Source organism: Stegodyphus dumicola, chromosome X1, assembly GCF_044657685.1.
Source record: "Stegodyphus dumicola isolate Sdum_Otavi_A_Nest chromosome X1, ASM4465768v1".
NCBI classification, from domain to species: Eukaryota; Metazoa; Arthropoda; class Arachnida; order Araneae; family Eresidae; genus Stegodyphus; species Stegodyphus dumicola.
Window position 1 is genome coordinate 131,968,740 of NC_140780.1, and position 27,490 is coordinate 131,996,229.

General features: G+C 33.0%; 2 protein-coding genes across 2 annotated transcripts in view; one reads left to right on the plus strand and one right to left on the minus strand.

Annotated features, from left to right (window-relative positions):
- LOC118194915 (uncharacterized) overlaps positions 1–25,334 on the minus strand; it is a 105,971-nt gene extending 80,637 nt beyond the window's left edge. Inside the window, exon 1 of the mRNA XM_035366131.2 lies at positions 25,197–25,334. The gene's annotated coding sequence lies outside the window, so the exon portion shown is untranslated. The remainder of the gene's footprint in view (positions 1–25,196) is intronic.
- On the plus strand, positions 18,895–25,569 carry LOC118194924 (uncharacterized). The gene is made up of 3 exons (XM_035366140.2): positions 18,895–19,261; positions 22,660–22,737; positions 25,223–25,569. The coding sequence occupies exons 1-3, from the start codon at positions 19,084–19,086 to the stop codon at positions 25,387–25,389; spliced, it is 423 nt and encodes a 140-aa protein (XP_035222031.1). The 5' UTR covers positions 18,895–19,083; the 3' UTR covers positions 25,390–25,569.
- Positions 25,570–27,490: the final 1,921 nt, after the last annotated feature.

Here is a 27,490-nt window from a genome sequence, read left to right on the forward strand (position 1 = left end):
ACTTTGAAAGAGTGAAGATAACAGGTTTCTATTCTTTCCCTTTTAATATAAATCATGTTTAGGATATGCAAAAAGGTAGGTATCCGAGTTTCACTTTGAGCTACTGTGCGCAATACAAGTGACGGAGACGGTTTATTTGATTATGGCAAAGCATCCGAGAGCTTTCTGCCTAAATGAAGAGATACTTTCGTAGAGGACATCCTTAGCGAAGCTGACTGGTATCCACGCACTTGGGAAAACCTTTGATGCGCCCATGCAGTCAGCCCGTTCGCTGGAATTGGAATCCAAGTCGAACTAACAGTGTTCAACGACAATTGAAGGAGATTTGAAGGAGATGTGTATTCCAACCGCACCCTTTACAATGAGTTTATATCTAGACCAGTGTGACGATGAAGAATGAAAGCTTCCAATCTTTCTTCTCTTAAGTGCCTCCACACGAGGATACGGCCATCAGATTGTTGTAAGCAAAAGCGGGATTCGTCCAAAAAGACTACATCACGCCACTGATGTGTTCATGCACGCCGTTGAAGGCATCGACTATAATTCCTTCCTATAGCGTTAATGGGAGTTGAAGCATTGGTCATCTTGTTAACAATCCGTGAAGCTGGAAACGTCTTCGCATCTTATCTGCGGATATCTAGTGATGTGCAACAGCTTCAATTTCCTGGCTAGTGTACGTGATATGATTGTGCGACCTTTAACAGCGATGCGGACATAATGTATGTCGTCTCGGGGAGATGATAAACGGATTCCATTGAGATATTATTAAGCTATAGGTAGTTGAACTCAATTTCATTTTGTGCCAAATGTTTTTTAAGTGAAAAAAGTAATTTCGAGTTTCTTTTCCCATTGACAGCACACATTTTAGTGTAAAATGGTTTGGTTTATTTAACTATGGCAAAACAGTCGAGGGCTATCTGCTTAAGAGAAGGGATGTGGTGGGTTTTCTAAGGAAAATTGGCTCGTATAGACGTTACACATGGGGAAAGCCATGAAACACATTTATAAAACAGTCGTACCCATGCAGCCAGCCCGTTCACCGGGATTCGAACCCTGGACGAAACTTTCAGTGTTCAGCGACTTTATCGCCAGATCGCTGGTGCTCCCGCCCCTCGGAAACAGAAGAAAGGAAACATTCTTGGATTTATCTAAATCCTACAAAAATCTGTTTTGGAAAAAACACCTACTTTTTTTTTTTGGTGTGTGGATAAGCTTTCGACAAGCATCCGTCGGTTTTAAGGTTAAGGCATGGTGACAAGAAATTCGCACATACCTCTTTCATATAAATATTCTAATCAGCTGTTGTGCTGCGATTCATTTGAATTAAGCTTCGTGTTTCAGATCTCAATAAATATGAATTCCTGACACCATAAATAAATGAATCGGCAGTAACGATAATACCTAATCGAAGAAACCATATTTGATCTCCAACACCATTTTCTCCCGAAGGAATGAAGATTGCATAGCCATTTTGGCGAAGAAATATACAAAAAAACAAAAAGCGTTAAGTGGGGAATCATTTTAATGGAAAAGTAATCGAATTTCTTTCCATTTACCAGAATTTGACTACAAACAAACAAAACTAAAATAATTATTCAGAAATAAAAGGTTATTATTAAAAAGAAATATTCACAAATATGTTTTCGTATATTTATCTTCAATTATGCGTAATACATAAAAACTTAGGTACTTTAAATATTATTAAATTATAAAATTATACTTGTATTTAATTCTGTAAAATTATTACAGATAGTTAATATTACAAAATTATTAATCAATATTGTAAAATACAATTTATAATTTGAAACTTAATCTTTTAAGTTTAATTTTAATCAACATTTAAAAATTTTATTATAAAATTATTAATTGTTAAGATATTTAAAAATTATTTTAAATCTTAGGAAATGAATGTTATCGTACATTGTGTAAATTCTTTTTTACTTCAAAATTTATGAAGCCCAAATTCGGATTTTATGACAGTTACTGCACCACTTAATTTCCACAATCGCGTTTTTGACTTCAGAAAATTACTAATAGAGTGTACCTGGCAGTAATAAGCTTGTACTGAACGTTTTTTGCTAAATTAATGTTGATGAACTGAGAAGCATTTATAAAACAGTTGCATTTCTTTGGAACAAATGACAAAAACCTTAATTGTATTCGCAAATTTAATTTTCTGCTTGCACGCTAGATTACCGAAGTAGCTTTAAAAATTTAAAAAAAAAAAAAAAAAAAAAAAAAAAAAAAAAAAAACCGTTGAAATAATTCAGAAGTATTATCTATACTTTTAATAAGTGCTTTCTATACATAGAATTCTTAAAGAACTTATATGCCAAGTTTCAAATTAAGCTGAAAACAGTTTATGCCATATTGGATTATGGCAAAGCACACGACTGTCCCTGCCTGAGCGAAGATACTTTTCTGGAAAGTAAGGTTATAGAATATGGTAAAGCACATAACGGCTGTTTACCCAAGGAAGAAGGATGTAATCTTGGAGGACTTTCTACGCGACACTGCTCATATTGACATCACACATGGAAAAAAACTGCCATGCAGCCAGCCCGTTTGTCTGGAGTCGAATTCCTAGTAGGCAGCAATATTGCCACTGGTAGGGCTACTTTCGTGGAAGGCAGAGAAACTAGCCCCTATTTACGTTACACATGGGGAAACCAAAAACGCCCAAGTAGTTAGTAAATGAAATTCTAAATCTTACACTTCATCAATAACTCGCAAAAATATAATTTTAAATATTCCTGTATAATATGATAATGTTATTAAAAAATGCAAATGAATGTTTCTTCGCTATTATATTCCACAGTGCATTGAAATAAATACGATAATGTGTGTAAAAACGTATTTTTATATTTCTAAAAGAAGCTATAACATTATGCCTGATGATAATGCTCTTTTCCTAGTTCTGCGGTCTACTGAAGATTTTTTCATTTCTTGCTCTATGATGATCTTATGAATAGTATAAATAAAATCGTTAAGTATCAGCAAGAGCTAAAAGTAAAACCGGAACGAAATATTTCTGTATGCAGAATATATTGCTTCAAATAATGTAAAAAAAAAAACTTTGCCTCAATCAAATATATCGGTAACTTTTAATTTATTCGACGTAACCAATTACATTGAAAGACCGTAAAAGTGACACAAAGATAACATCTATACGGAGGAAATGTTACTGTGACGAGCGAAAACAAAAGTTAACTAAAGAATGCATTATATGTACTATACATATTATACCTACATATTTTAAGCATTCAATTACGAAAATGGTGAAATTAAAATTTATCAAAAGAACAAATTTAAAGATAAAGCATTTATTTTAAGCATATATTTTAATTTTAAACGGAGGCTAAAGTATAAATTTTAAACGGAGGATTTTAATTTTTAAAATTAAATTATTAGTTTTAACGGGGGCATGGGTGCTCAGTTGATTTGTTAATTGCACCCAATTATCACCTAGCGTATTATTACAATGATAATCGCATTGCTGCAAGTTAAATTCTTATTAATGGAAGAAATACAATTTTAAAAATAACTCATTATAATAAAGATTTCCTAAAAATTTGTTACATTGATTTGAAATTCTTTTTCTGAACTTTCAAGGATCTGAAGGCAAGAAAATACAATCCTCATATTTAACAATTTAATAACTTATCAAAAACTGTAGAAGCAATGTTTTCCTTGAAAATATTCGTCAGGTTCCTAGTGATAAATTGGCCACATTTCGGTACTATGGCATTTCCAAGAATTTCATTGACCATTTTAATGTTTTAACAACTTTGTAGATGAGTTAACGATATCTATGTGTGAACAAGAATTTATTTTCTGGAGATATGAGCGCGTTAAAACGACTAACTAGTGGTTCAGCTGCTGGTAAATCGTTTTCATGTTTCATTTGATTTATTTAATCGACATACTAGTATCAAGCAAATCAAATAAAGTAAGAGAAAGCAATGTTGTTCTCAAAGTATACAGAGAATTAAAAGGCAATAGAACACAGTCATTTTATGAAAATATGGCCTCAAAAAGAAATTCTGTTTGCAGGCTCTTTTGGGTCACGAAACTTTAAGCTATATCAACTACTTTGATTCCCATGACTTCAGACGAAAAGTAGCTTGAGTGACTTCCCATTTGACCTACATGTTTCGAGCACAGAAATTCATCTTCCAATTTCTACCAAAGGGTGGATATTATACGTTAGTAGGCAGAAGAAACGGATAAGATTCTGATACCTCCGAGCAATTTGGAGCAAACGGGCAAGGAAAAGTTCCTCCGAGAAAAGGAAATGTCTGCGTCGAACGCCCAGTGTTGAGTACAGCTTTTAGACGTTTTAACTTAATTAGCAGAATATATATTTTTCCTTGTGGTATCAAATAATTCAGTTTAGCGTTTCAACGTAGTCTTTATAAGACTTTACACTAAAAGAAATAATTTTCCTTCCAAGATTTTCTGTGAAAAGAAAATATTTGGATCTTAGTACAACACGCACTGAATAATTTTCTACAAAAAGATATAAGCACCAACACCACCTATCAACTACCGTTAAATTAAATTATTTTGCTGTTTAATTGCGCAAAATTTTGCGAGGGCTGTCTGCCTAATAGAGGATTGCCTTAGCAGAGGCTTTTTAAGGGAAACTGGTACGTATCCACTTCATTTACTGCGAAAAACCTCGGAAACAGCCATGCAGTCAACCCGTCAATCGGGATCTGTTCAGCGACTTTACCGCTCGGCCGCAAATGAGCTGAATATTTATATGTCTTATGATGATATTCATTTTCTCAGAGTAGGTATCATCAATAATTTTTTTAAAGAGTAACATTCTTTTTTAAATTGAAGTATTGAAGTACTTACCGCAATAGAAATGAGCTGATAAAGGAAATATGTTTTTCAACTGGATGTATTAAAGTTGGCGAATATAACTTTCTAGAGTAAATTGTTTGCTGCTTATTGCCCGGTAATAGAAAAGATCCAAATTTTTTATAAAAAATACTTCTTCCTGAAAACAGAGGCATTTGGAAAAGAAAGCAAGTGTAATAACTTTTATAGCTGAAGTAAAAAAAGTCGTATTCCGAGTCTGCAAATTCAATCAGTCGATAAAATTTGATATAATAAATTATAGATATTATTGTTTTGTATGTTGAAATTTAAAAGGCTGTTTGTATATTTATGTACGCTTAATATTCAAAAAAATGACTCAAGAGTTGAAAATGTTTAGTGTTTCGTTTGAGGGAGTGAAAAACCCAGAATATTCTTAAAGAAAAGATGATTTAAAATCAGCCAGGTCAGCTCAAAGTTGCTAAAGCTTTGTGGCTCAAAGAAAATTAATATAGCTATTATTGGAAAACAACATATTAATTTCTAACAGAAATTATGTTCAGCTCTTATATTAATTAGTTAATGATAAAAATTTTTAATTAAAAAATGTTTAAGGTAGTAATTAACATTCATCCTGTTCTTCGTCTCATAAGAGTCACAATGAGACATGCGTTCACATAAAAAAAACCGCTTATATCATTCGGTAAAATTAACACAAAAACTATGCACATTAATAACCAAAATTCCCGCTTTACATTCAACTTTAGTTTTCGAGTAGAAATTTATATTGAATATAGAATCGAAGTTAAAGTACTCTTATAAAATATGCTGATATAATCATTTTAAACTGCTATTTGAAATTATGAGTGTTTGGAAACATACGAAAGTATTTGATTGTTAATTAAGTCAAAAATATAGCTAGACTAAAATCCATCTTGAACACTGTCCAAATTTATGTAACGAACCGTCGAGTAAAATATTTTATTATTCTAACTAAAAAAAATTAATTGAAACAATCTATTCTAAAATTTAGAATGTTTTAGTTTCAATCCGATTCATTCAGAGAAACGTAGTCTCGATTTCCATGGATCTTAATAAAATATAACCGTAATGAAGTTACAAATTGTGCAATTTCCATTCCCCTCCCCCAACCTGGTGGGAACACTTTTCGCACAAATTGATTTTTCCTTAGATTGGTGGCCCACCAGCGGCCGAGCGCTAAAGTCGCTGAACACTGGAAGTTCGGTCCGGGGCTCGAATCCCGCGAACGGGCTGCCTGCATGGGTGTTTTTTTGGTTTTCCCCATGTGTAACGTGTATACGAGTCAGTTTCCCTTAGAAAGTCCTCCACGAAGGCACCCCTCCCCTTAGGCAGATAGCCCTAGTGTGCTTTGCCATAATTAAATACACCACACCACCACCACTTTAGATTGATGACAGGTTAATGAAAAACTAGTTATTTGAAATCAATGATTTGCTGTTTTACCACAATTAATGCCGCATTATAACCAGAATATCTGAAGGTACAGCATGATACTGAATCCAGAACATCAGTCTCAATAGATCGCTTTTAAAAACGGAAGCTACCATCAACTATGACTGGATTGGGTTTCACTGATTAGCTTATCACAAAACACGCAGGGGCTGTCTACTTAAAGGGTGTGGTATTTTCGTAGAGGATTTTGTTTAGGCCTACTAGCTGGTGTTGAACACGAGGAAAAACACAGAAACATTCATGCATCTAGTCCAATCGCTGGAATTATGACCCCGGGTTGAACTGCAGTGTTTAGATGTCTTATCCTGCTGCTACTGGTAGTATCATCGTTAGCTCATTTTTTATTTTGAATTACTATATTTTAATGAAAGCCGATGGATTAGATCGTTTTAATTGAGTGCGAGAACGTATATATGATACAGAAATAAGTAGTTTCTAATTTCGCTTAGTTTAAAAGTGTTTAATTTTAGACATACCTAAAAAAGAACATTAATATTAGAACTGACTTTTTAAAAATTATTTGTCTTTACTTTAGTGAGATATTTATTTTATTGTAAGCAAAAAACGTCCTTCACGAAGGCATCCTTCCCCTTAAGGCAGATAACCCTAGTGTGCTCTACCATAATAAACTAAGCCAAACCATTGAAAAGTTAAAGCTAAGATTATTACTTACATTTACAAAAGTGTAGTATTAAATTAAAACTTTTAGCAAACAGATGAACAGTTTGTCAAAAGACGAAATTTCTTTAAAATTCATTAAATAAGTACATTATTAAATGGCTGTAAATTAAACACAACTTTTCGAAAACTTAGGTTTTTGCTTCTCACGCTTTCCGATTTTGAGTCTGTGACTATGCAATAAACACAGGCTGCAGCCTGAGATAAATTGTAAAGCAATGACGCAATTTTGAGCAAAGTACTGGATTCAAAATTTAACTGGAGTTATAAGTAGTGAAGTGAAAGACAATAATATCAAATTCTCTAACCGTTTACATATAAATTCTTGAGTTTTCTGAATTTAAAACATCACCATTCATATATTTCTCGCTTTAGTGTTTTTTAAACCGATAACTGCAGCACATAGAGCTTTATAATTTACTTTTATGCGTTTTAGATATCCAAGGTTTTAAACGGAAAAATTATACTTTGGGTTATTGATAAGATCAAAGCATTCAAATCAATTCCTATTAAGAATTTGATTTTATATTTTCTATAATACACAAATACGTGACTCACCTATTGCATTATGAATGAAATGCATTCTATAAAATGTGACGGCCCTTTAGCGTGCATTTTAAGCACAGAGTACACTGATGAAAAGTCACTTCCAGATTTAGGAAATAAGGCAATACAATACGAGATGAAATTTTTCAGGAAAACCAAATGTCCATTCATTAAAGAGACATTTTGAAATTGACATAAATTGGCATTTGCATGCAAATAATAAAGCTGATAAATTCATCAAGAAAGAAATCAACAAAGTCAAGCTGTACCCATTAAATGCTTATAAGATAGAATCATGATCATCGGAAGAGTAGATGGTGTATTTTAATTATGGCAAAGCACACTAGGGCTATCTGCCTAAGGGGAGGGATGCCTTCGTGGAGGGCTTTCTAAGGGAAACTGGCTCGTATACACGTTACACATGGGGGAAACCACGAAAACACCCATGCAGCCAGCCCGTTCGCGGGATTCGATTCAGAGAGTAGATTAAATTGACTAAGAAACAGCCACTCAATCGAGAGCAGAATTTACTAGAAATTTAAAATAGAATTACAATTTTTTTTATTCTGTCTTAATGCAACTTTCCTAAGTTATGAAGCAGCGCATAAAGCTTGACTAATAAAGACTTCAGAATTAAAATAAATGGTTTGAACTTTCGATACTCTTAACCGGAGTTTAAGGATTGGTCCCTAAATGCATGAATAAATTTCGGCAGCATTTTTATGCTAAAAGTACAAAAAACTTTGCGCAACAAATCTTGTGTTAAAGTATAGACTTAACGATTAAGAAAATACGTCAATTTCGATACCTACCGATTGATATCGAACCAAATTTACAGAACACTTGTGATTTTTAGTTCGAATGCCAAAGTCTGCTCCACTTAAGTACTTAATAATCTCAATGTCTGAGATATATTGCTGGACGTCACCGCATCAAATAAAAATTAGCCAGTAATTAGAAATATGTAGCTATATTTAACGATTATGTTACCCACAAAAACACTTTGCAAAGAAATTGAAGACTGTATACTTTAGGAATGAAAGAAACGCAACAGACTTAATGAAGCTCTTTTCAAACATTTCATAGTTGTGTCCCACACGAAAATAACAAAATCCGCTTTTGGGCTAAGCTTATCGGCCACCGAGAATTAGAAGAAAAAATAAATTATGTCTACTTCGATTATATTCGTTTACATCCTTTTCAACAAAGTCAGTTATAATGAGAATTACTGTTATAATATGTTTTCAAGATCAGTAGAAACGAACTTTATTAAATTCCTATACTTCTGGTATAAATGAAGTTCATTTAAAGGCCTAAGCACAATGGCTCGAAATTGCGATTAAATTCCCACGAAATGCAGTCACCTTAAGCAACCGACATACAAGTTCTTTTCTAAATGCAAAGAAACAAGCAAAATATAATAAAACTCAGGTCTGGAGTTTCCGCAGTTATTCCGTAAAAGTTCTCAGGTTTCCATAGTAGCTATCAAATGCTAGTGATGCTCTAAAACAAGTTCAAAGTTAAACTTACTTTTTTTTTCTGTAAGTAATTTAAATTTGTGGTTTCACTGACGCCAGCGTGTCATTGTTATAATTTCTTTCAGTTAAAGGGGTAAAAAGCGTAAAAATGTGTTAAATCAAGAACACAGAAAGGAAAAAAAATATATGGGTTGGCGAACTTCCTAAAAAGAGTAAATCATCTTAAATAACTTATATAAAGTCTAAAGCAATTAATTTAGCACAATGTTACTGCAAAAAGAAGAAAAAAAAAAGATCATTTCATTCATTGTGATGAACAGCGCCGTAAAGTATATCCGCAATCAATGTTATCTCGATCTGAGAAACAGTAAATGATATCTCCTAAGTATGCAGTATGTATGGTCATTACGTGATGTGAAATGGAACGGTACATTCTCCTCCTTTTTCAAATTAGCGTTCAAATTCAGAACGAGTGTGATTTGAATTGAAATTAGAATTCGAATTTCTTTTGTTTAGATGTAGATACCCGATAAGCGGATATTTTTTTTTTTTAGTAATTGGAGTCATGCAAGGACGATTAGAGGAGGTTTTTCCATCCTTACACAAAAACCCTAAATTACCGATCAGAAGCTTGCTTAAACATTAAGACGTAAGACTGCAGGAATACAACTAAACGGTTCGGTAGATAATATTTATCCCAATCTTGTATATAGAAGTATCACAAAAATCCAGGTGTTAAGCAACATACAAAATACTACTCAGTAAAATGCCTTTAATTTGTTTGAAATCTAGGATTTTTTTTCCTTCGATGCTTTGATGCTTCGGTGTTTTTCCTGGTTTTCAGCAGAATAATTCGTTCCTTTTTTTTCCTTTGAAACAGATCCGCTGCTTTACTGACTCCATAACACTGTGATAAGATCTGTTTTTGACTCATTCTTCATTTACGCATGTGCCAGCATTGCTCACAAACCTGTATGATTCAAAAATCTTACCAACTGATATATAATTACCAATTAATTATTAATAGTTATATATACTTATGTATCAAAACTTCATTATCGCATTATTATTTTGAGAGTAGAGACATGCATTAGGGGTCACGGCGAGTCTAAACTTTTCGGGAAATATCGCTCTAGAGCATGTAATATGAATGTACTTTGCATACTACCTCTGCAACTATGCGAAATCATTTAGGCTTGGTTTATGTAATTATGGCAAAGCACTCGAGGGTATCTATCCAAGAGGGAAAATGCCTTCTGGGAGGATTTTATTAGGGAAACTGGCTCATATACACGTTACACATGGGAAAAACTACGAAAATGCCTATGCAGCCAGTCCTTTCTCCTGGAATCGAACACAGGTTGGAACTACCAGGTTCAGCGACTTTACCGCTCGGCCGCTGGTGGGCCTTCGAAATCACTTGAGCTCTTACAAAGTGAAAATATGAGTCTGTTTTTCTTTTGCTTGGTGTAATCGCTAATAACGACGTATTTTCAAACTTTGAAAGAACTGTCATTTGAAATCAATATTGTATATTAAGTTCAAACGTTTATTAAGACTGAGAATTCTGTAAAAATATTTTCAACGTTTAATAGTACAGTTTTGTGTAAAACTAAAAATTTTACATGGTTAGTGCAGCAATAATTCCAGCAAAAACTGTGCATTAGGGTTTAATAAGTCAAATGCTTGAATGAATTATTTAAATCATAGCAACGCATGCCAGGGTACTTGCCTAAAAGGTATGCCTTTGTGGAGGACTAAGAAAACTGAATCATATTAATATTACATATGAAAAAAACAGCTTAAACTCTCACGCATTTGGCTTATTTGATGGGATTTGAACCTGGGTGAAACTACCAGTCTTCATAGATTTTCCACTCAGCCGCTGGTGGGAGTTAAATATTAGGTGCTCCTTACGTTTATATGCAAACTTCGCAGACTTAAGCGAAGCTAATATTAAATTTTCATGTGACTATCTACAAAATTAACAGTGAGTGCTGTTTACATCACACTGAGGCACTGATCATCAAAAAGAAACTTTTGTATTTGCTCCAGAAATTTGTGAAAACAATCTTTAATTTCTGTGGGTTCCCTTTGTAAACTGATTAAATGTCAGTAAATTAAATCTCTCTCCAAATTTGGGGGTAAAGATATGAAATTTATTGCTGACAGATCATAAAAGTGTAAACTATATTTTATTAATCAGAGGTTTTGTTCTATCGGGAGCGTATAAAAAGGTTATTTACAGTACTTTTTATTTACAGCATTAATCTTTTTTTCATAAGATTATTATATTTTAAGAAGCTCATTAATTGGAAATACATGTTAAATTGTAATGCACGATTGTAAAGGCTTGTTTAGGATCGACATTGAAAGAAATCCTGTAAACTACCTTTTTCAAATATCCTGTGTATTCTAACATATTTAACAATTTAAATAAAGCTTGGGCTTAGTAAACCGAATGATTGAAGTCGCGAAACGCTAAAAGGATTTGTACGGTTTTGGTTTTGACGGGAGGGGAATACATAAATCATTCGTGGTTTTTTTCCAAGCGCAAGCGTAATTAAGACCTAGTTTTCTCTTCCAAAATTCCTCATAAAGTTATCTCCCCCATAAAATATATAGCGTTAGTGTGTTCTTTTCGAATTTTTAAATAATATATTCCGCATAAATCTTCAGTGACATACACTTTGTATTACATTTTTCAGAAAGCTTAAGCGTGTGAATAAAAAGATTCAAGATTATACTTGGTCATGACATCCTAATCTTCGACGCAAAACTTTAGATATGTACAATATACAAATCAGACCACATTTGACAAGAAATATATTGCTTTTGATTTAATCAAGTATTAGCAATAAAAAGATATGGCGAGCAGATAGAATTAAACAAATTTAATTTTAAGAAGAAATCGGTGATTTTAAACGAATAAGTTTAACGACTCTGCATTAAGGAAACAATTGCTAAATTCTTATGAACGATGGCCTTCCTTTTGTATGCGAAAACCGCATAGCAAAAGCCTGCGAATCTTTTATTACATACAAGTTCGAGGGTTGAGCTGAGCACGGATTTGCTCCAGGCTGTAAAGACTAGATCAAAGATGAGATGCGAAGCTTCCGGAACTGTTAGTATTCCTTTGACGACCAGAGAGATGAAAAAATAACAAAGTGGCAATCTAATATCACAAAGCACAAGTAAAGAACCTGCGATCTTTTTTAGTAATACTTGCGCTCTTTCGCCTTTTGCTCTGCATATGACATGAAACTGAGTTAAAAAATTTTTTTTAAATTCTTATCCCATTCGTATCTGAAGTGTCAACATGCTCGTCTCGTAATTTAATTTGAAGTTGCTTCATAATAAAATATACTTTTTTACACTAAATCTCCATAAAATGTCCATTTTAAACGTTTACAAAAATGCTGATCTTCTAGAAACTTTTATTTACCGTAGTGAGGAATGAATTGAATTTTTTTCTGAATTTACAAAGATGATTAATCAAAGAGGAAATTAAAGAGAATTAATTAAAAAAGTACATGCTTGCCTACTTGAAAAAGATAATTTCATTTTAAAGTAAACACAAAATTCTTCTCATTTAACACTAGTTTTATTTCCAGTTTTTAAAACTGATGAAATAATAATCAATAATGATAGTGAAAAAATTTTTAAAGTTGTTATAACTGATACTCTTTGTTTTCCGAGGATATATGTGCCTTATGCTTGGAAATACTTTACTCCAGTCGAAATGAGCTGATGACGAAAGTATCAAGCTGACGCATATACAGTTAGTCAATAAAGTCTGCGTACATCAAGAAAAGTAATATCAAATCAAAATTTTAAGGGGCGAAAAGGGTAGTTTCTTAAAAGTTTTATTTTTTAATTATTTAGTCTCAATATGGGAATTTGAAATTATTTAACTGTAATATTTTTATATCTAATAATTTATGCACATTAATTTTTAAAAGATAAGTGGCCAGAAATCAAAGCCAATAAAGTTTGCGTACAACGCGAAGGATGCGGGGGATTTCTTATCTAACTTTTAAACTTCAAACTTGAGAATGCAAAGAAGGTTACACTTTCAAGGTCATTGACTTCCGAAACAAATTTCACGTTGATTGGAAGTTGCTATTTCTATTTTCTTTGACGAAAATGACAACCAATAAAGAAATTCCTTTAGTTACGAGACAACTAATTATCAAATTGAGAGATGAAGGTAAAACTCTTCGTTATATTGGTAAAACCATTTTCTAGTGTGCAAAGAGTTATTCAAAACTATCTTGACACTGGTATTCTTGCTGTAAAATCAAGATGTGGGAGACCGAAGAAGCTAACGCAGAGAGAAGAAAGAAAAATTCTTTTACGAATTAAACAAAATCCTAAACTTTCTGCTGCAAGCATTGCAAAAGACATTTTTTTAACTAGCAACAAGGAAATTTCTCCTGAAACTGCACGAAAAGTGCTGCGAAAGGCCGATTATCATGGATGCAAACCTAGGTCTAAGCCATACATTTCCGAGACAAATAGAAAGAAAATAATTGCTTTTGCCAAAACATATTTAAACTCTTCGCAGGACTTCTGGAGCAATGTAATTTGGTCAGATGAAAGTAAATTTACAATATTTAAAGTTAATGGCCACCCTACTGTATGGAGAAAACCAGGAACAGAACTGAATCTGAGAAATTTGAATCAAACTGTCAAACATGGAGCTGGCGGTGTGATGGTATGGGGGTGTATGTCGTCGTAAGGAGTGTGAAATTTTCACATTATTGATAAAGTCATGGATAAGTACGTTTATCTGTATATTCTGAAGAAAAATCTACGAGACAGTGCCCGAAATTTAAACCTTTCTAATACCTTTATTTTACAACAAGACAACGACCCGAAACATACAGCTAATATTGTGAAGGAATATCTCCTCTATCACACTCCAAGACAGTCGCATACTCACTCCTCCACAGTCAACAGACCTCAGTCCAATCGAACAATTTGTGGGCCAAATTGGAGAAACGAATTCGAAAACACAATATTACGTCGCGAAATGAGCTAATTAGTAAACTGCAGGAAGAATGGGCGAAATTTACGTCGGATGACACTGAAAAACTAGTTCAGTCAATGCCCAGACGTCTGCAAGCTGTTTTGAAGAATAAAGGATATCCTACAAAGTATTCAAGTAATGTAAAAAACTTATATTTCGCTTTTTTTGAAAGTGTACGCAGACTTATTGGAGAGAATTTCTGAGTTTTTTTGACAAAATACATTTTTGAAAAATGTAAAAAGTATTACACTGATATTATTTACTTTTTATTTAAGCTTACAATTTTAGCTAATAGAAGGAAAAAATACAAAGATTTAAATACATTTTTCTATGCATTAAGTGTTTTTTTAATTTAAAATTTAGTCTGTACGCAGACTTTTGTGACTAACTGTATCTTGCTATAGAAAAGGCGTCCCACTAGTGGCCGATTGCTTAAGATCGCTGAATACTGGTAGTTCAACTAGGGTTTGATTCCAGGCGAAAGGGCTGATTGGACTGCTGGTATTTTTGGTTCTTTCCATGCATAAAGTGAATACGAGCCAGTTCCTCTAAAAGGTCCTCTATGAAGCCGTCCCTACTCTTAGAGAGATCGCCCTTGTCTACTTTGCCATATTCAAATAACGTAATGTAACCGATAGTAAAGTCTCAAGGCCTATAGAAACATGGGGAAAATTTCAGGGGCTGAATGCTGTCGTCGAACACTGGTAGATCGACTCGGCCTAATTACATGGGCGTTTTAATGGTTTTTCAGCCCATGCGTAACGAAGTAGATACTAGCTAGAATTCTACTCTACATAAAATTCAAAATATTAGTTTTATATATTTTTGCTCACTGACATAATCTAATCAAAAGCTCGAATCATTTCAGTGAAAGGGTTAAGAATTAAATTTGAATAAATTAACTAACAGCGTAATGTGGTTAAAAATGAAACTGTCGGATAACTTCGGAATCTAGACGGCTTTACGACGAGCTAGTAATACTAAACCAAAAGTAGTTTTGGGTAAAATAAAAACTTTTCTCAGAACACTGAAATTTTTTTATACCTTATTTTACTCCAATATTTGCTGCTTCAAGCTGGCTATCAGAGACTAAGCTGTATTTATCTTCAATAAAACAAGAGATTGATTTTGGAATTAAATACAAATTAAAATCTCAAAATGCTATTTCCCGGAAAGTTGTCATTCTCATTCGTAGGAAAATATTGGGCGTAATAAGAAAAAATATGCTAAAATAGGTAATTTGGATAAAAACTTTTAAAAATTCGTAGCACGCAGTAAAGCACGAGAGGCGTTTCCAACACGCCTCTGGAAGTAACACGAATTCTATGATTAAAATTCAGAACGGGGAATTTCTTTCCCGATCTTGAACTAGATTCTATATCTTTTTCATTACCGATGCCTTCCAAGCAATAGCTTAATATTAGAGTGCCATAATTATACGTTTTGAGAATGAATGGCATCAGCTGTGCTGCGCTCTAGTTGGAGCTTGGAAATAAAAGTTTTATCACGGAAGGAGACAATTAGAATAATTCAGTTTGAAAAAAATCTAGTTACAGTTTTCTCACGGAATGATTTATGAGCAGACTGAAAAGGTTATTGCACTTCAGCTTTCGCTTATCTTGCATATTTGGTTAGAAAATGTAGAACAATTAAAGGGGTTATAAACCTGTTAAATTTTAAAGAAAATGCTATTTGAGTCGTGCAATGTTCTTAAATACAGATTTCCGACTTTTTCGTATTTTATGCAAAAGAACCATTAATACGAATGTTTTGCGATTTCGTTTCCACGGACGTATTTTCACATATTTTCTCTTACTGCAAAAGTAAATAAGGTATTTTATAAAATATTCAGTATTTCAAAGTCCACTTCAATTGAGTAAAAGAATAATAGAGAAATTTATATACCTCTGCTTATACATTTTATAAAATTTTACGTAGTCATTGTTTTTGCAGTATAGAATCATTGTAATTGCAAAGCTTACACAGTTAAAGCTCATTAAATACCAAATTTATAAAAGTAGTATCTTAATTCCGATATTGCATTTTTTTATTTAACTCTTTGACTGCCAACGGGACATATATGCCCCACTAAAAATTTAAAAATTATTGCTGGGTTAAAAAGTACTTAGAATCTTCTGAATGTTGGGGATCATCTTCCAATAATTGGAAAATCAAGACGCCGCTGTGCTCGTACACAAATGAACATACAGAAAAGAACAAACATGAGTTGCCCAATATGTAATGCTGGATTATGCAAAGAATGCTTTATCCTGTGGAATACGATGTAAAACTTATTGCATATAATAAAGTTTTCCAAAATAATAGGTGTGCTTAAAGTAAATCGATCGCTACTGCTGAGGCAATATGTGTCCCAGCCTTTGGCTTGAAAACCGTTTGTCAAAAAATCTTAAATACTAAATTTACCTTATTTGCGACATATTTTGCTCCCTTGGATAGAAAAAGGGGTACTTTTTTAATTCGTAGTCAAAGGGTAAAAAAAAACAGATTTATCAGCTTAAAAAGGATATTTGCAGTATCGTTGGAAGTGCACAAATATTGCCAGCACAGGAGGCTGGGGCCCGATTTCAGAGATGGAAAATTTACTATCTCACTAGATCGAGGTTGTGAGACAGAAGCGGACCCGAGTTTTCTGATTATTCAGTAGAAAGTTAGATCTTTACGCAAAGAATTACAAGAGAAAGCAGGTACCGTAAACACGAAAAATGCATTTAAAGCTATTCGTAGATTTTAAAGCTATTCGTAGATAGCCCGAGCGATTCAAGAAGCGTACAGAGAAACGAAGTCATGGGAAGTGTAGATACTGACGCTGAAAGTAAAGTGCGTATTGACCACAATTTTACTCGAGACATGTTTGTGAAATACCAATCACAATATCTTCAATATGATTATCCAGACTGTCCCGATTACTCTCAGAATCGAGAAAGATAGAATATGATAGAGAACAGCATTTCTCTTCAATCATCCACTGCAGTTTCTTATGAAATTATACTTGAACAATTTACAAATTCATTTGCGTAAATTTTAAGTTATGTAATATTTTACGGAATGTATTATAGGGTTAGCTTATTATTTGACTATGGCCAAGCACAAGAGGGCTATCTCTCCCTTTGTGGAGGGCTTTCTAGGGAAAACTGGCTCATATTCACATCACATATAGTGAAAAACCAACCATGTAAACAAACCGCTGGCCTGGGTTTGAACCCCAGTGGAATGAGCAGTATTTAGCGGTTTTAACCACTCGGCTATTGGCCCGTTACGAAAGTAGCTCGGGGGGGGGTTAAATGTAATAGGAACTGTTGATTCCATTCGAATAAGTTAGAAATGTTAAGATTTTGCATGTTTATCTCAAAAATTTTAATTCTTCTACTAGCTTGTGTAAGTTATACTTAATTTTTTTAATACATTAACAATTGAAGAAAAAGTTTCTAAGCGGTCATTCTTTAAGAATTATATTGCGCATGGAAGGAAGACCTTGAAAATATTTCTGCGGCCAGTCCATTCCGCAATCATGAACCGTTCAGATCAGTTGATGACAGCACAATTTTCAAAGGCTATTTTTCAAGGCAGGTGTGTCTTCGTGGAGGATTTTCTGAAGAAATCTATTATTTACTTGCGTTACACACAGAAAAATATATGAAAATTTGTTTCCACTCACCCTATAGGTCACCCATAGGGATTCGTACTCCACTATATGCTATCAATATTCCGGGGCTTTATTTTGCGACTTACAATCTTAACTCAGGGCGCAACTACCGCATTTTGCGGATATGATTACGCGTGAACATTGTTTTGAACTTCATTTAAAAGAAATTGGTCGAATATGTAAGGAGATTCTAATTTTCTCCGGGAACTAATCAATAATTGATCCTTGCAGAAAATTAAAACCTAGTTTAATTGAGAATGCATTTTAATAAGAAATTCATATATTTACCGAAGTAATTATTAGTCATTATATTAAGGTGGATCACATATCCAGAATTGTGGTTTTTGAAACTATTATGACAAAGCATGGTAAGGCTATCTACCTAAGGGAATACATACTTTTGTTGTGGACTTTCTTAGAAAACAAAATCAACTCGTATTCATATCACATCCCACTAGCGGCCGAGCGGAGAAATTGCTGAACACTGGTAACTTGGTCTGGGGATCCAATCCCGGCGAACGGGCTGGTTGCATGGTCGTTTTCATGAGTGTCCTTATGTGTATCATGATTTTCCCTACGTGTATACGAAACAATTTTCCATAGAAAGTCCTCCACGAAGATATACCTCTTCTTAGGCAGAAACCCTCGTGTGCTTTGCCTTAATGAAATAAACCAAATTGAAACCAACCACATTACATACGGGATAAAGTACTAATTCGCCTATGCATTCAACCCATTCGCCAGTATTCAAATGCGGTTCGAATTACCAGAGTTCAGAAGTCTTATTTTCCTGCCGGTGGAATAAAAAATAGTGAGTATCAAACAAGTTTAATAAATGTTTGCGATTCAAAGTAACTATAGCTTAATACTTTCATATAAGAATGAAATATTGCGAGTGAGATTTATTTATTTATTTCTTCCTTTCTTTCTTCAAGAAATATGTCACATCCTTTAACACTTTGACAAATGTTTTGCTTTGATTTCATCCAACAGCGGCCTAGAAATTAAATTCCGTAATTTGTTGAACCAACCAGGAGAAACGGCAAGGGAGAAGCGAAAAGAGCGGCATCGGATAAAGCATAAGTAGAAGACAAGGCCAGTTATTTCGTTCGCTAGCTCCACAAGGTTAGTGTGTTATTGGGCCTGATCGCCTCGAGGAATCTAGATCTCGCATATAACAAGAAGAAGCAGGGCACTAACTTCTACTTCCTGCTCTTCTCCAACAACCCGCTTCATACAAACGCATCACTCCTGACTCGAGTGCGAGCGACAACGCGTCCTCATCTTCCAGAGCGGGCGCGGTTTTAAAATCTCCAAGGTGGAACTTTGTTCTTACTTTCTAAAAGCGTGGTGGATGTGAGTGAATGACAAGAGTAGTGAAAATTTGCTTTCGTTTCCCGGCTGCTGGATCTTTACCAAAAATGACAAATGCTTGCTGGATGCTTTTTGCTGTGCTCTTCTTGGTTTGTCTGCAGAGATCATGGTCTCAAATGCATCTGTTGGACTTAATGCCTAGTGAGCAGGGACTTAACTATGATTCAGGTAAGTTTTTGCCTTATTATAAGCGTTTTAGTTTACACCCAAATCAGTATATTGTTAAACTTCGTATCATTACTAAAATAAATAATGTAAACTGCAAATTTACAAATGTTGTGCATTTTGTTGCTCCCAAACTGTCGAGGAAATTCTGTATCTTTTTTGATGTAAAACGATTTGATGCATGTGAGTAAAATATACAAAAGAGAAAAGAAAATAGCATGAAAACGGTGAAACAAAACTAAACTATTTGTAGAACAAAGTTCTCCGTATCATAAAATTTATGATTCTGAAATATTTTAGGCATTCTGATTCCACAAATGCGATAGGTACTATAATTCAGTAATAAAAGAAAACTATACGCAAAAAAACTACGCGAGTAAAGAGAGAGGAAACTACAAAAATTCGATCTAGAGAATTTTTTTCCAAATATGTTAGATATTAAAAAATGCGAGGTTTATCATTGAGCGCATTTCTGTAACTCTAGGCATGATCGCTCTGTGACTAAAGTTTCAGATTGTACATTCGTGGTATTCCGAGATAGCACAGAAAGCAAGTTAAATAAGAAAATTCATCAATTCTAAAGTAAACCGATGGACAATTTTTTCAAAAAAATGTAAGAGTGTTCTAATGACAGAAAACAGATATTTGAGCAAAATTGAACTCATATTTAATTTGTTTTTGTAAATTTGCAGTTTTTATTTTGAATTCTTTCACAAATTGAGCCAAAGAAAAGGCTAATTATCTTTTTAAAACTCGATAACACTGTTATTCTTCAAGTCCAAAGTAAACCATTTCATAGTCAAGCAATCATTTTCCATGCCACTCATAGAAGTTTTCGGCCCTTACGGTGACCTTGATATTTTTAACGATTGAGATATATGCGATTTATTCTTGTAAAGTTCCATTTCCTGTTTCGAAACCTCTTTTCATATTGTTTCATTCCGTGTCGTCATGCTTTTATGGTTAATTTTATTTCATTCAGTTCTGAAAAACAAAAAATATAAAGTCATTTTCTAAAGCAGACAACGGTTGATTTTATTTTATTCGGTTCTGAAAAATGAAAAATATGTCCTTTTCTAAAGCCAACTAAATCGTTGTGATAGTGGTTTGCATACATAATAATCTGCCTTCGACATGAAAAATTGAAACAAGACAAATATACAGTGGCATGAAGGTTAATAGTTTTATATAAGAAAAAAATCTTGATGAAATTGTGAATAATTCGCAACAGAACATGTGCATTGCTTTCTGTCATATATGTCCTTCCAAGAAAACTTATTGCAGTATGAAGAGTGAATTCATAGTTTCATGAGCTAACATATTTTTTTAGGTAACTTATTTTCGCTAGAAACATTTTTTCAAACATTTTTAATTTAAATGTTATGAATCAAATATTTTCGCCTGATGATTTTAGAATATGTTATGCAAAAAGTGAATAATGTTTCATATTACGCTGTACAAAGAATAGTGCTCTTTTTCACGTTTGTTTAAGTTGTCGAGACCTCCCCAGTTTGGGAAAAATCCTAAATATAGTAAAATTCGTATATTTTGAAAATATTTTAAAATAGGCTGCTACATGAGAGAACAGATAGTTATGAATACTTTGACATCTTTTCGTAAATACATTTATGATATCGCTGAATTTTTACATCTAATTTATTTACGATAAATATGTTATAGAATTTGTAAAAGTATGTAAATTAACTTAAGTGATCTTTCGTGTTCTCATAAGTTTTATTTACTTAATACATTGAAGCAAATTTCCATTTAAAATTTATGGGAGGGCCATAAGAGATACATGAACCGAAAACATAGGTATGCCTTTATTGCTATGCTCCGTACACATTTAGCTGACGAATTAATGTGAAATTATAAGCTAGAATCCGAAAAAAAATCATACGAAAAATTTAATTTCTTTGATCGTATACAAAACCATAAAACTGTGCGTAATGCATGTTTTAAATATTTAACTTTTTTCCCGAAAGTTTAGGCAATTTTCGAAAGCTAAATTTTCTAGAAGAAACTGAGCACAGTCCTTTTCTGTTAATGGAGCGTCATTTAACGCCAAACGTTGATGATTGATGCGAAATCTTAACTAAATGGAAACTGTAACGATACGCAATACTTCATAAAAAGAATAATAAAAAAGACAAATACAAAAAAAGATGATTTTACAAGATTAAATTTAGATTTCACAGGAGGCATAAAATTGCCAATTTCATTTAACACTGTCGAAACATTTTCATTCAACTGCGGCCGAATGAATTCGATATCTAGATAGGTAGGAATCTAGATGGTGGCGACTAGAGGCGAGCTTATCAGGGACAGTAACGTTGTATTTGAGGCTAACTTGCAGATATTTATATGGCCGGCAGCTGCTAGTTCATCCCCTTAAGTGATTGATAAACTTGGGAGAGAAAATTCCTGCATTTCATGTCTATTGTTCCCGAACGACGTCAATGAATAGCTTTTCATAACGCAATATAAACAGGCTACCACATTTGGCGTTAGGCGCACATTTGGCGAATGGCATCCCGTTAACGGTTTGGTTTGCTTTATAACCCTCATGGCTTTGCCGTAAGGGGATGTCTTCGTGGAGGATCTTCTAAGGGAAACTGCCTTGTATACACGTTACACATGGGGAAAACCACGAAAACACCCATGCAGCCAGCCCGTTCGCGGATTTCGAACCTCGGACCGAACTACCAGTGTTGAGCGATTTCACCGCTCGGCCGCTGGTAGGCAACCCCCGTTAACAGGAAAGTACCATGAATCATCAAGCAACCTGTACATAAAAAAAATAAATCTTCAATTTTGAATAATTAAAATGTATGAAACAGTCACGTCTACATCGGAAATAAAAAAATAAACTCGAAATTGGAAACGAAGAACATTGTACTGTGCTCTACTAAGTTTCATGTTATTTACTAGATTGTACTCAAACATTTGAATAAAACTTATAGAATAATTTTAAAAAATATGCTGAATATGTGACTGAATTTTGCAGACCGGTATAAAGAAGACACGAGTTAATTTTAGATAAAACAAACTGACATTAATGTTTTTCAGATATTTTGTGACAGACACTGGAAGAATTATTTCCATTTATACATTTTTGCTGGCCAAAAGCTTATATTCTTGCACAAAAAATAATTCCTAATAATTCAAAGTAAAGATCGAAATCAGTGAATAAAAAAAAAAAAAATTAAAAAAAAAAAAAAAAAAAAAAAAAAAAACTGATGGTACAGGACGGTTTCGAATTTTAATGCATCTCATCTGATTTGTTTATCAAAGTTCTACATCGTAAAGATTGTAATTAAAAGTGTTTAACGTTCTATATGATCTAAAACTGGAAAAATAAATTTATTTCATTAGAATTAATGATCATGCTTTCCTTTTAGGCTGGCCACCAAATCAGAACGTCAACTACATGAGGCTTGCAAGAGATCTTAAAACACAATTTTTCAACACATTAACAGGTATGTAAGAGGTAGTATTTTCTAACGAATCTGTGCTATAGAGTTATTTATAAATGAGCATATAATCTCATCAGAAAAGATGAAAGCAAATATGGCTTTCACCTTTTCCGATAAATATTGCAGAGAAGCCATTTTATCATTGAGAATAGCTATGCGCTTTAAAAAAAAAATTTTTTTTTTTCAAAATGCTTAGCTATTTTAAAATCATAGGTAACTAATAACTTATTACTCGTGCACGATTCCGAATTCATTTTATAAACTGGGAAGTATTTGCTAGTTATAGAATGTGCTGCCATCTTCGGAAGCTGAAAGTAAGTACTATGTTTTATTTCGTGGTTAATCCAGTACTGATATGCCGATAGCTTATTTGTGCAGTGTTGCAGTACAGGTAATCCATTTTTTTAGCTTCTGAATGAAAGTAAAAAGAGGAAGAAAAGTTTTTAATTGGTCATGTGCATTTCATTCACTTAACTTCTTTCGTCATTACAAACTGAAATAATGGTAAGTAAGAAAGATAAGAAGGTCAAATACGAAAATTTCAAACTTTGTACAACTTGAAAATTATTAATTTTCGCACTAAAGAAATACACGATTATCCCTAACATTCTCTCAAACAAATAAGTGCTGGCTGTACACATAAATACGTAAATGACGATTAATGCTCAAATTTTTATTGTTGCGCATCACATAAAATGAGGTAAATGCGTGAGCTACCCAGTATAAATTAATTGAGATGAAATTCATACATTATTAAATAATAAAAATTTCAAAATTGATTAAAATGTAAGGCCTTATAAAAAGTTCAAAACATCTAATACCTTCAATGAACAAATCAACGAAAAGTAATCAAAATCTACGCAAAAAGCAAACACACTCATTTAACAACACTGGTTTGACACAGAGCTCGAATAACGCTTCTTGTAGTTAAGCTTCAGCCGTGGGTAGAGAGACTTTCCTCTACGAAGACATACCCCTATAAAAAGTTTTCTATAGAGCTATGCTGGTATTTATTCACATTCGAGCATAATAATATATGCATTCGACCATAATAGTATAAAAGCAGCTTTAAATACATCACATGAAAACGTTTGTTAAAATAATTTTTAAACAACTAATGTAGCCCACTAAATTTTTTATACAAAATGTAAAGGCAGTTTCATATTATACAAAAGGCAATTTTAAGCTATACATGCATACATCATATTAAACTTTCAAAGAAATATCGCAGTGAACTGACGCAGAAAAGGAACTATCTGAAGCCTTTTATTTAATAAATTAACTTTAAATTTTTTTATTTAAAAAAGGTTTTCTATAATATAAATGCTACATAGTATTTAAAAATATTTACCGAAGCATAAAACTAAACTGAAAAAGTGAAATATATTTTTTACAACTTCTGGAAAAGTACAAAACCAAATATTTTACAACAAATCTTCTGTGATGAGTCTTCAATGAATAAATTATTTAGTAATTTTTTCGTCTAATATTAAATTTTAACAAAGTTTATAAGAGCAAAAAGGGATCTTGTGAAAACTTTCCAGGAAATACTATGGTACATAAGGTTATCTACAAACAAATCCCTTATAGCACGTTTACTTTTTTTTACAACAATAATTTCCACATCAACATATAAATCACTAGATATAATGAGAGAGTAGTGTTTAAATGCTTGGCAAATGCAATTGGTAACAGTTTAATTTCACTTAGCAGCAGTTGGATGTGAAAGATCGTATTCGTAACACTCAAAAGAATGAACTGTAATATTAACATAAGCTAAAACTATATTCGAAGGTTAAAGAAAAGTTACTTGTAAAAAAACTTAATGAAAATGGAACCGAGTATTATCAGCAGTATCTCTTTATCTTTTGGAAACAATAATATTAAACATTAATTAGCTAAACGTTTACATATAAACGCATTAATAATACATATTTCAGATTATCACGAAGTACAGTTTTCTAAAAGATTCTGGTTTTAATTACGAAAGTCGCATAATTAAATGCACAAGAGAAATTTTACAAATTTAATTTGATTTTAGAAAAGAAGAAAAAAATTCTTTCAAATCAAAACAAGTTTCATAAGCTGACAAAGATTTACTTTTTGAGTTTTAATCTTCGTAAAAGCGAAATAAAATACATCAGTATCGTATTCTGATAATTTTTATGTTAACATAACTATTTACATTTCGAATGAAAATCCAGCCTAGCATAATATCAATAGTTATCTCGCATAAAAGACTTTTCATTACACCCCTCATAAAGGGAAAAAAGTTCTTAAATATTATATCAAAGTGTAATTACAAACTAAATTAATTTCTTCAGTAATTACAAAGACTCTTCACTGAACAGCTACCTTTTTTTATAACTTGCAAAAGTTAATTTTAATGATGTATAAAATAAGATTTAAGGACTTGCCATTGTTTCATATTTTACTATATTGCTATAAAAATATCTAAATACCTGATTTTTGTTTCTTATTTACATAGGAGACAAACAGCAACAAGCAGCAACTGAAGGAACCAAACGCAGGGACCGAATAACTGCACTTTTTATCAAATTGATGACACGAATCTTTCGCCAGAGACCCTTCCAGAGGCTTCTCTGCGGCTCCAATGCAACTTGCTTGGCTAATTTGAATTCGCCTAATTTCTGAAATTAAGCTGAAAGAGAAGCCAATCTTCTGTCTTTAGAAACTGTTGCCAAATCGATCTTAATGACCGTAGCTGGCCTACTGTTACCCTAACATCTTTATATATTTAGTATAATACTAATATGTTGTTCATCTGTATATATACCTGAATTCTATGACATAATAAATATACTGATTCTTAAATTCTGTAAAAGAGTTTTTGCTTGATAGCTGCTGTTGCCTGCAAGCGAATTTCCGAAATAATAATTATTGCGGTAAATTTCTTCTGTTCCCTTAATTTTTCAGCATGTATTATTCCACATAAAACAATTTTAAAGAAATTTAGATGAAAGAAGTGTTCTTTAACCTAAATACGCGTCATATTTAAGTAACAGTGTCGTTAATTTGATGCATAATTTTAGAAAAATTATATGCATTCTTTTACACTTTTAAGAATTTCCTTCTAAATTTTCTTCTGTTTACTCTGAATGCACAGTGAAGTAAATTAATATGATGAATTTGATCTAAATATATCAGATTTTCGAAATCCTCATCAGATTCTAACTGCTGTGAAATTTTAATATACATATGCACGTATGTGTCAATGTTTATATTGACAATTTTTATATCTCTATATATACATACGCCCACCAGCGGCCGAGCGGTAAAGACGCTGAACACTGGTAGTTCGGTCCGAGGTTCGAATCCCGCGAACGGGCTGGCTGCATGGGCGTTTTCGTGGTTTTCCCCATGTGTAACGTGTATACGAGCCAGTTTCCCTTAGAAAGTCCTCCACGAAAGGCATCCCTCCCCTTAGGCAGATAGCCCTAGTGTGCTTTGCCATAATTAAATACCAACCAACTATATATACATACACAATTTATGCATACACAAAAATGTGCTATATGTGTGTGAATTCGTTCCTGAAAGCCCTTCATCAACCAAAATGCTCTTAAACTGAAAATATTTTTCCCATAGAATTTAATCTAAAATGGATCAACTCGTTCTCGGACCACAGATAATTGCTTATTTAATGTTGAGAAGAATATTTTAGGTTTAAGTTTATAATTTAAAACACTAGAAATCATTAAGTATGAAAACCCGAATATTAAACAGATTAAATCGATAAAAACTTAATTTAAGTTTATTGTTCTGTGAGTAGAACAGACAACGATATAAGTGGAAAATAATGAGCAAAATATTATTGTATGGATGTTAAATTCCCTTTAATAAAAACACCGAGTAACTACCTTTAGAGACATCTTCTGCTATCTTTTCTTTGTCTCTAAACACCCCTGGATTTTTCTTGGCCATCTGTTTCTGCAAAAATTTCTCAAATCTGATCTGTTTTTGCCTATATTTAAAAGTATTTCTAAAGTGAGACATGGCATTGTCATTCAAAGTGCTTATGCTGAAGCTTGTTATTTCTTTATCAGGCTAATATCGTTACTTGAAAACTTTGAAGCTTGCAGTCGAATTGGCACAGTATCACAAATCAATGAACTAGAATCAGAATTTTTTTCTTTCTCTTCTTCTGAAGACATTTCTTCCACAATCGCCTTTTTATTTTTTCTGCTTCTGAAGTTGTAGTTTTTTTTTGTTGAACTCGCAGTCCTATAGTAATTTCTTAATGTCTTTACTGTTCACTTGGGCTTATAGTTTTTTCAGACACACACACACAAAAAGAAATAGAAAAAAACAAAAAAGCGTCAAAGTTCTCAGACTCTGTCTGCAACCCAGTCTGGCCCATAACTCCTACCAGTCCAAATTCATTGTCCCGTAAATAACTTTACTGCCAGGTTTGTTAATGGGAGTTAAGCAATGAAAAAATATTAAAATGATCTTCCCAGAAGGTCCCTGAGCGTTAATTATGGGGCACAGGGCGACCCAGAACACTTTGAAAATCATATGTTGCCGACTTGAGTGTTTGTGACTCGAGTTACTTCATTCGAGGCGTTTCTTTTTCAGTTAGTTTGTTCGTGAGCCAAGCTGTTCACAAAGTGAGGTTCGTGATCCGAGGCTCTACTGTATGTATATATATGTATATATATATATATATATATATATATATATATATATGTGTGTGTGTGCACATAATTAATGAAATTTAGTGCGTGTCATAGAA

Coding starts and splice junctions, on each gene's coding strand:
- LOC118194924 (XM_035366140.2), top strand. CDS start 19,084: ATGACAAGAGTAGTGAAAATTTGCTTTCGTTTCCCGGCTGCTGGATCT. Junction 19,262..22,659: donor GGGACTTAACTATGATTCAG/GTAAGTTTTTGC, acceptor CTTTCCTTTTAG/GCTGGCCACCAAATCAGAAC. Junction 22,738..25,222: donor ATTTTTCAACACATTAACAG/GTATGTAAGAGG, acceptor TTATTTACATAG/GAGACAAACAGCAACAAGCA.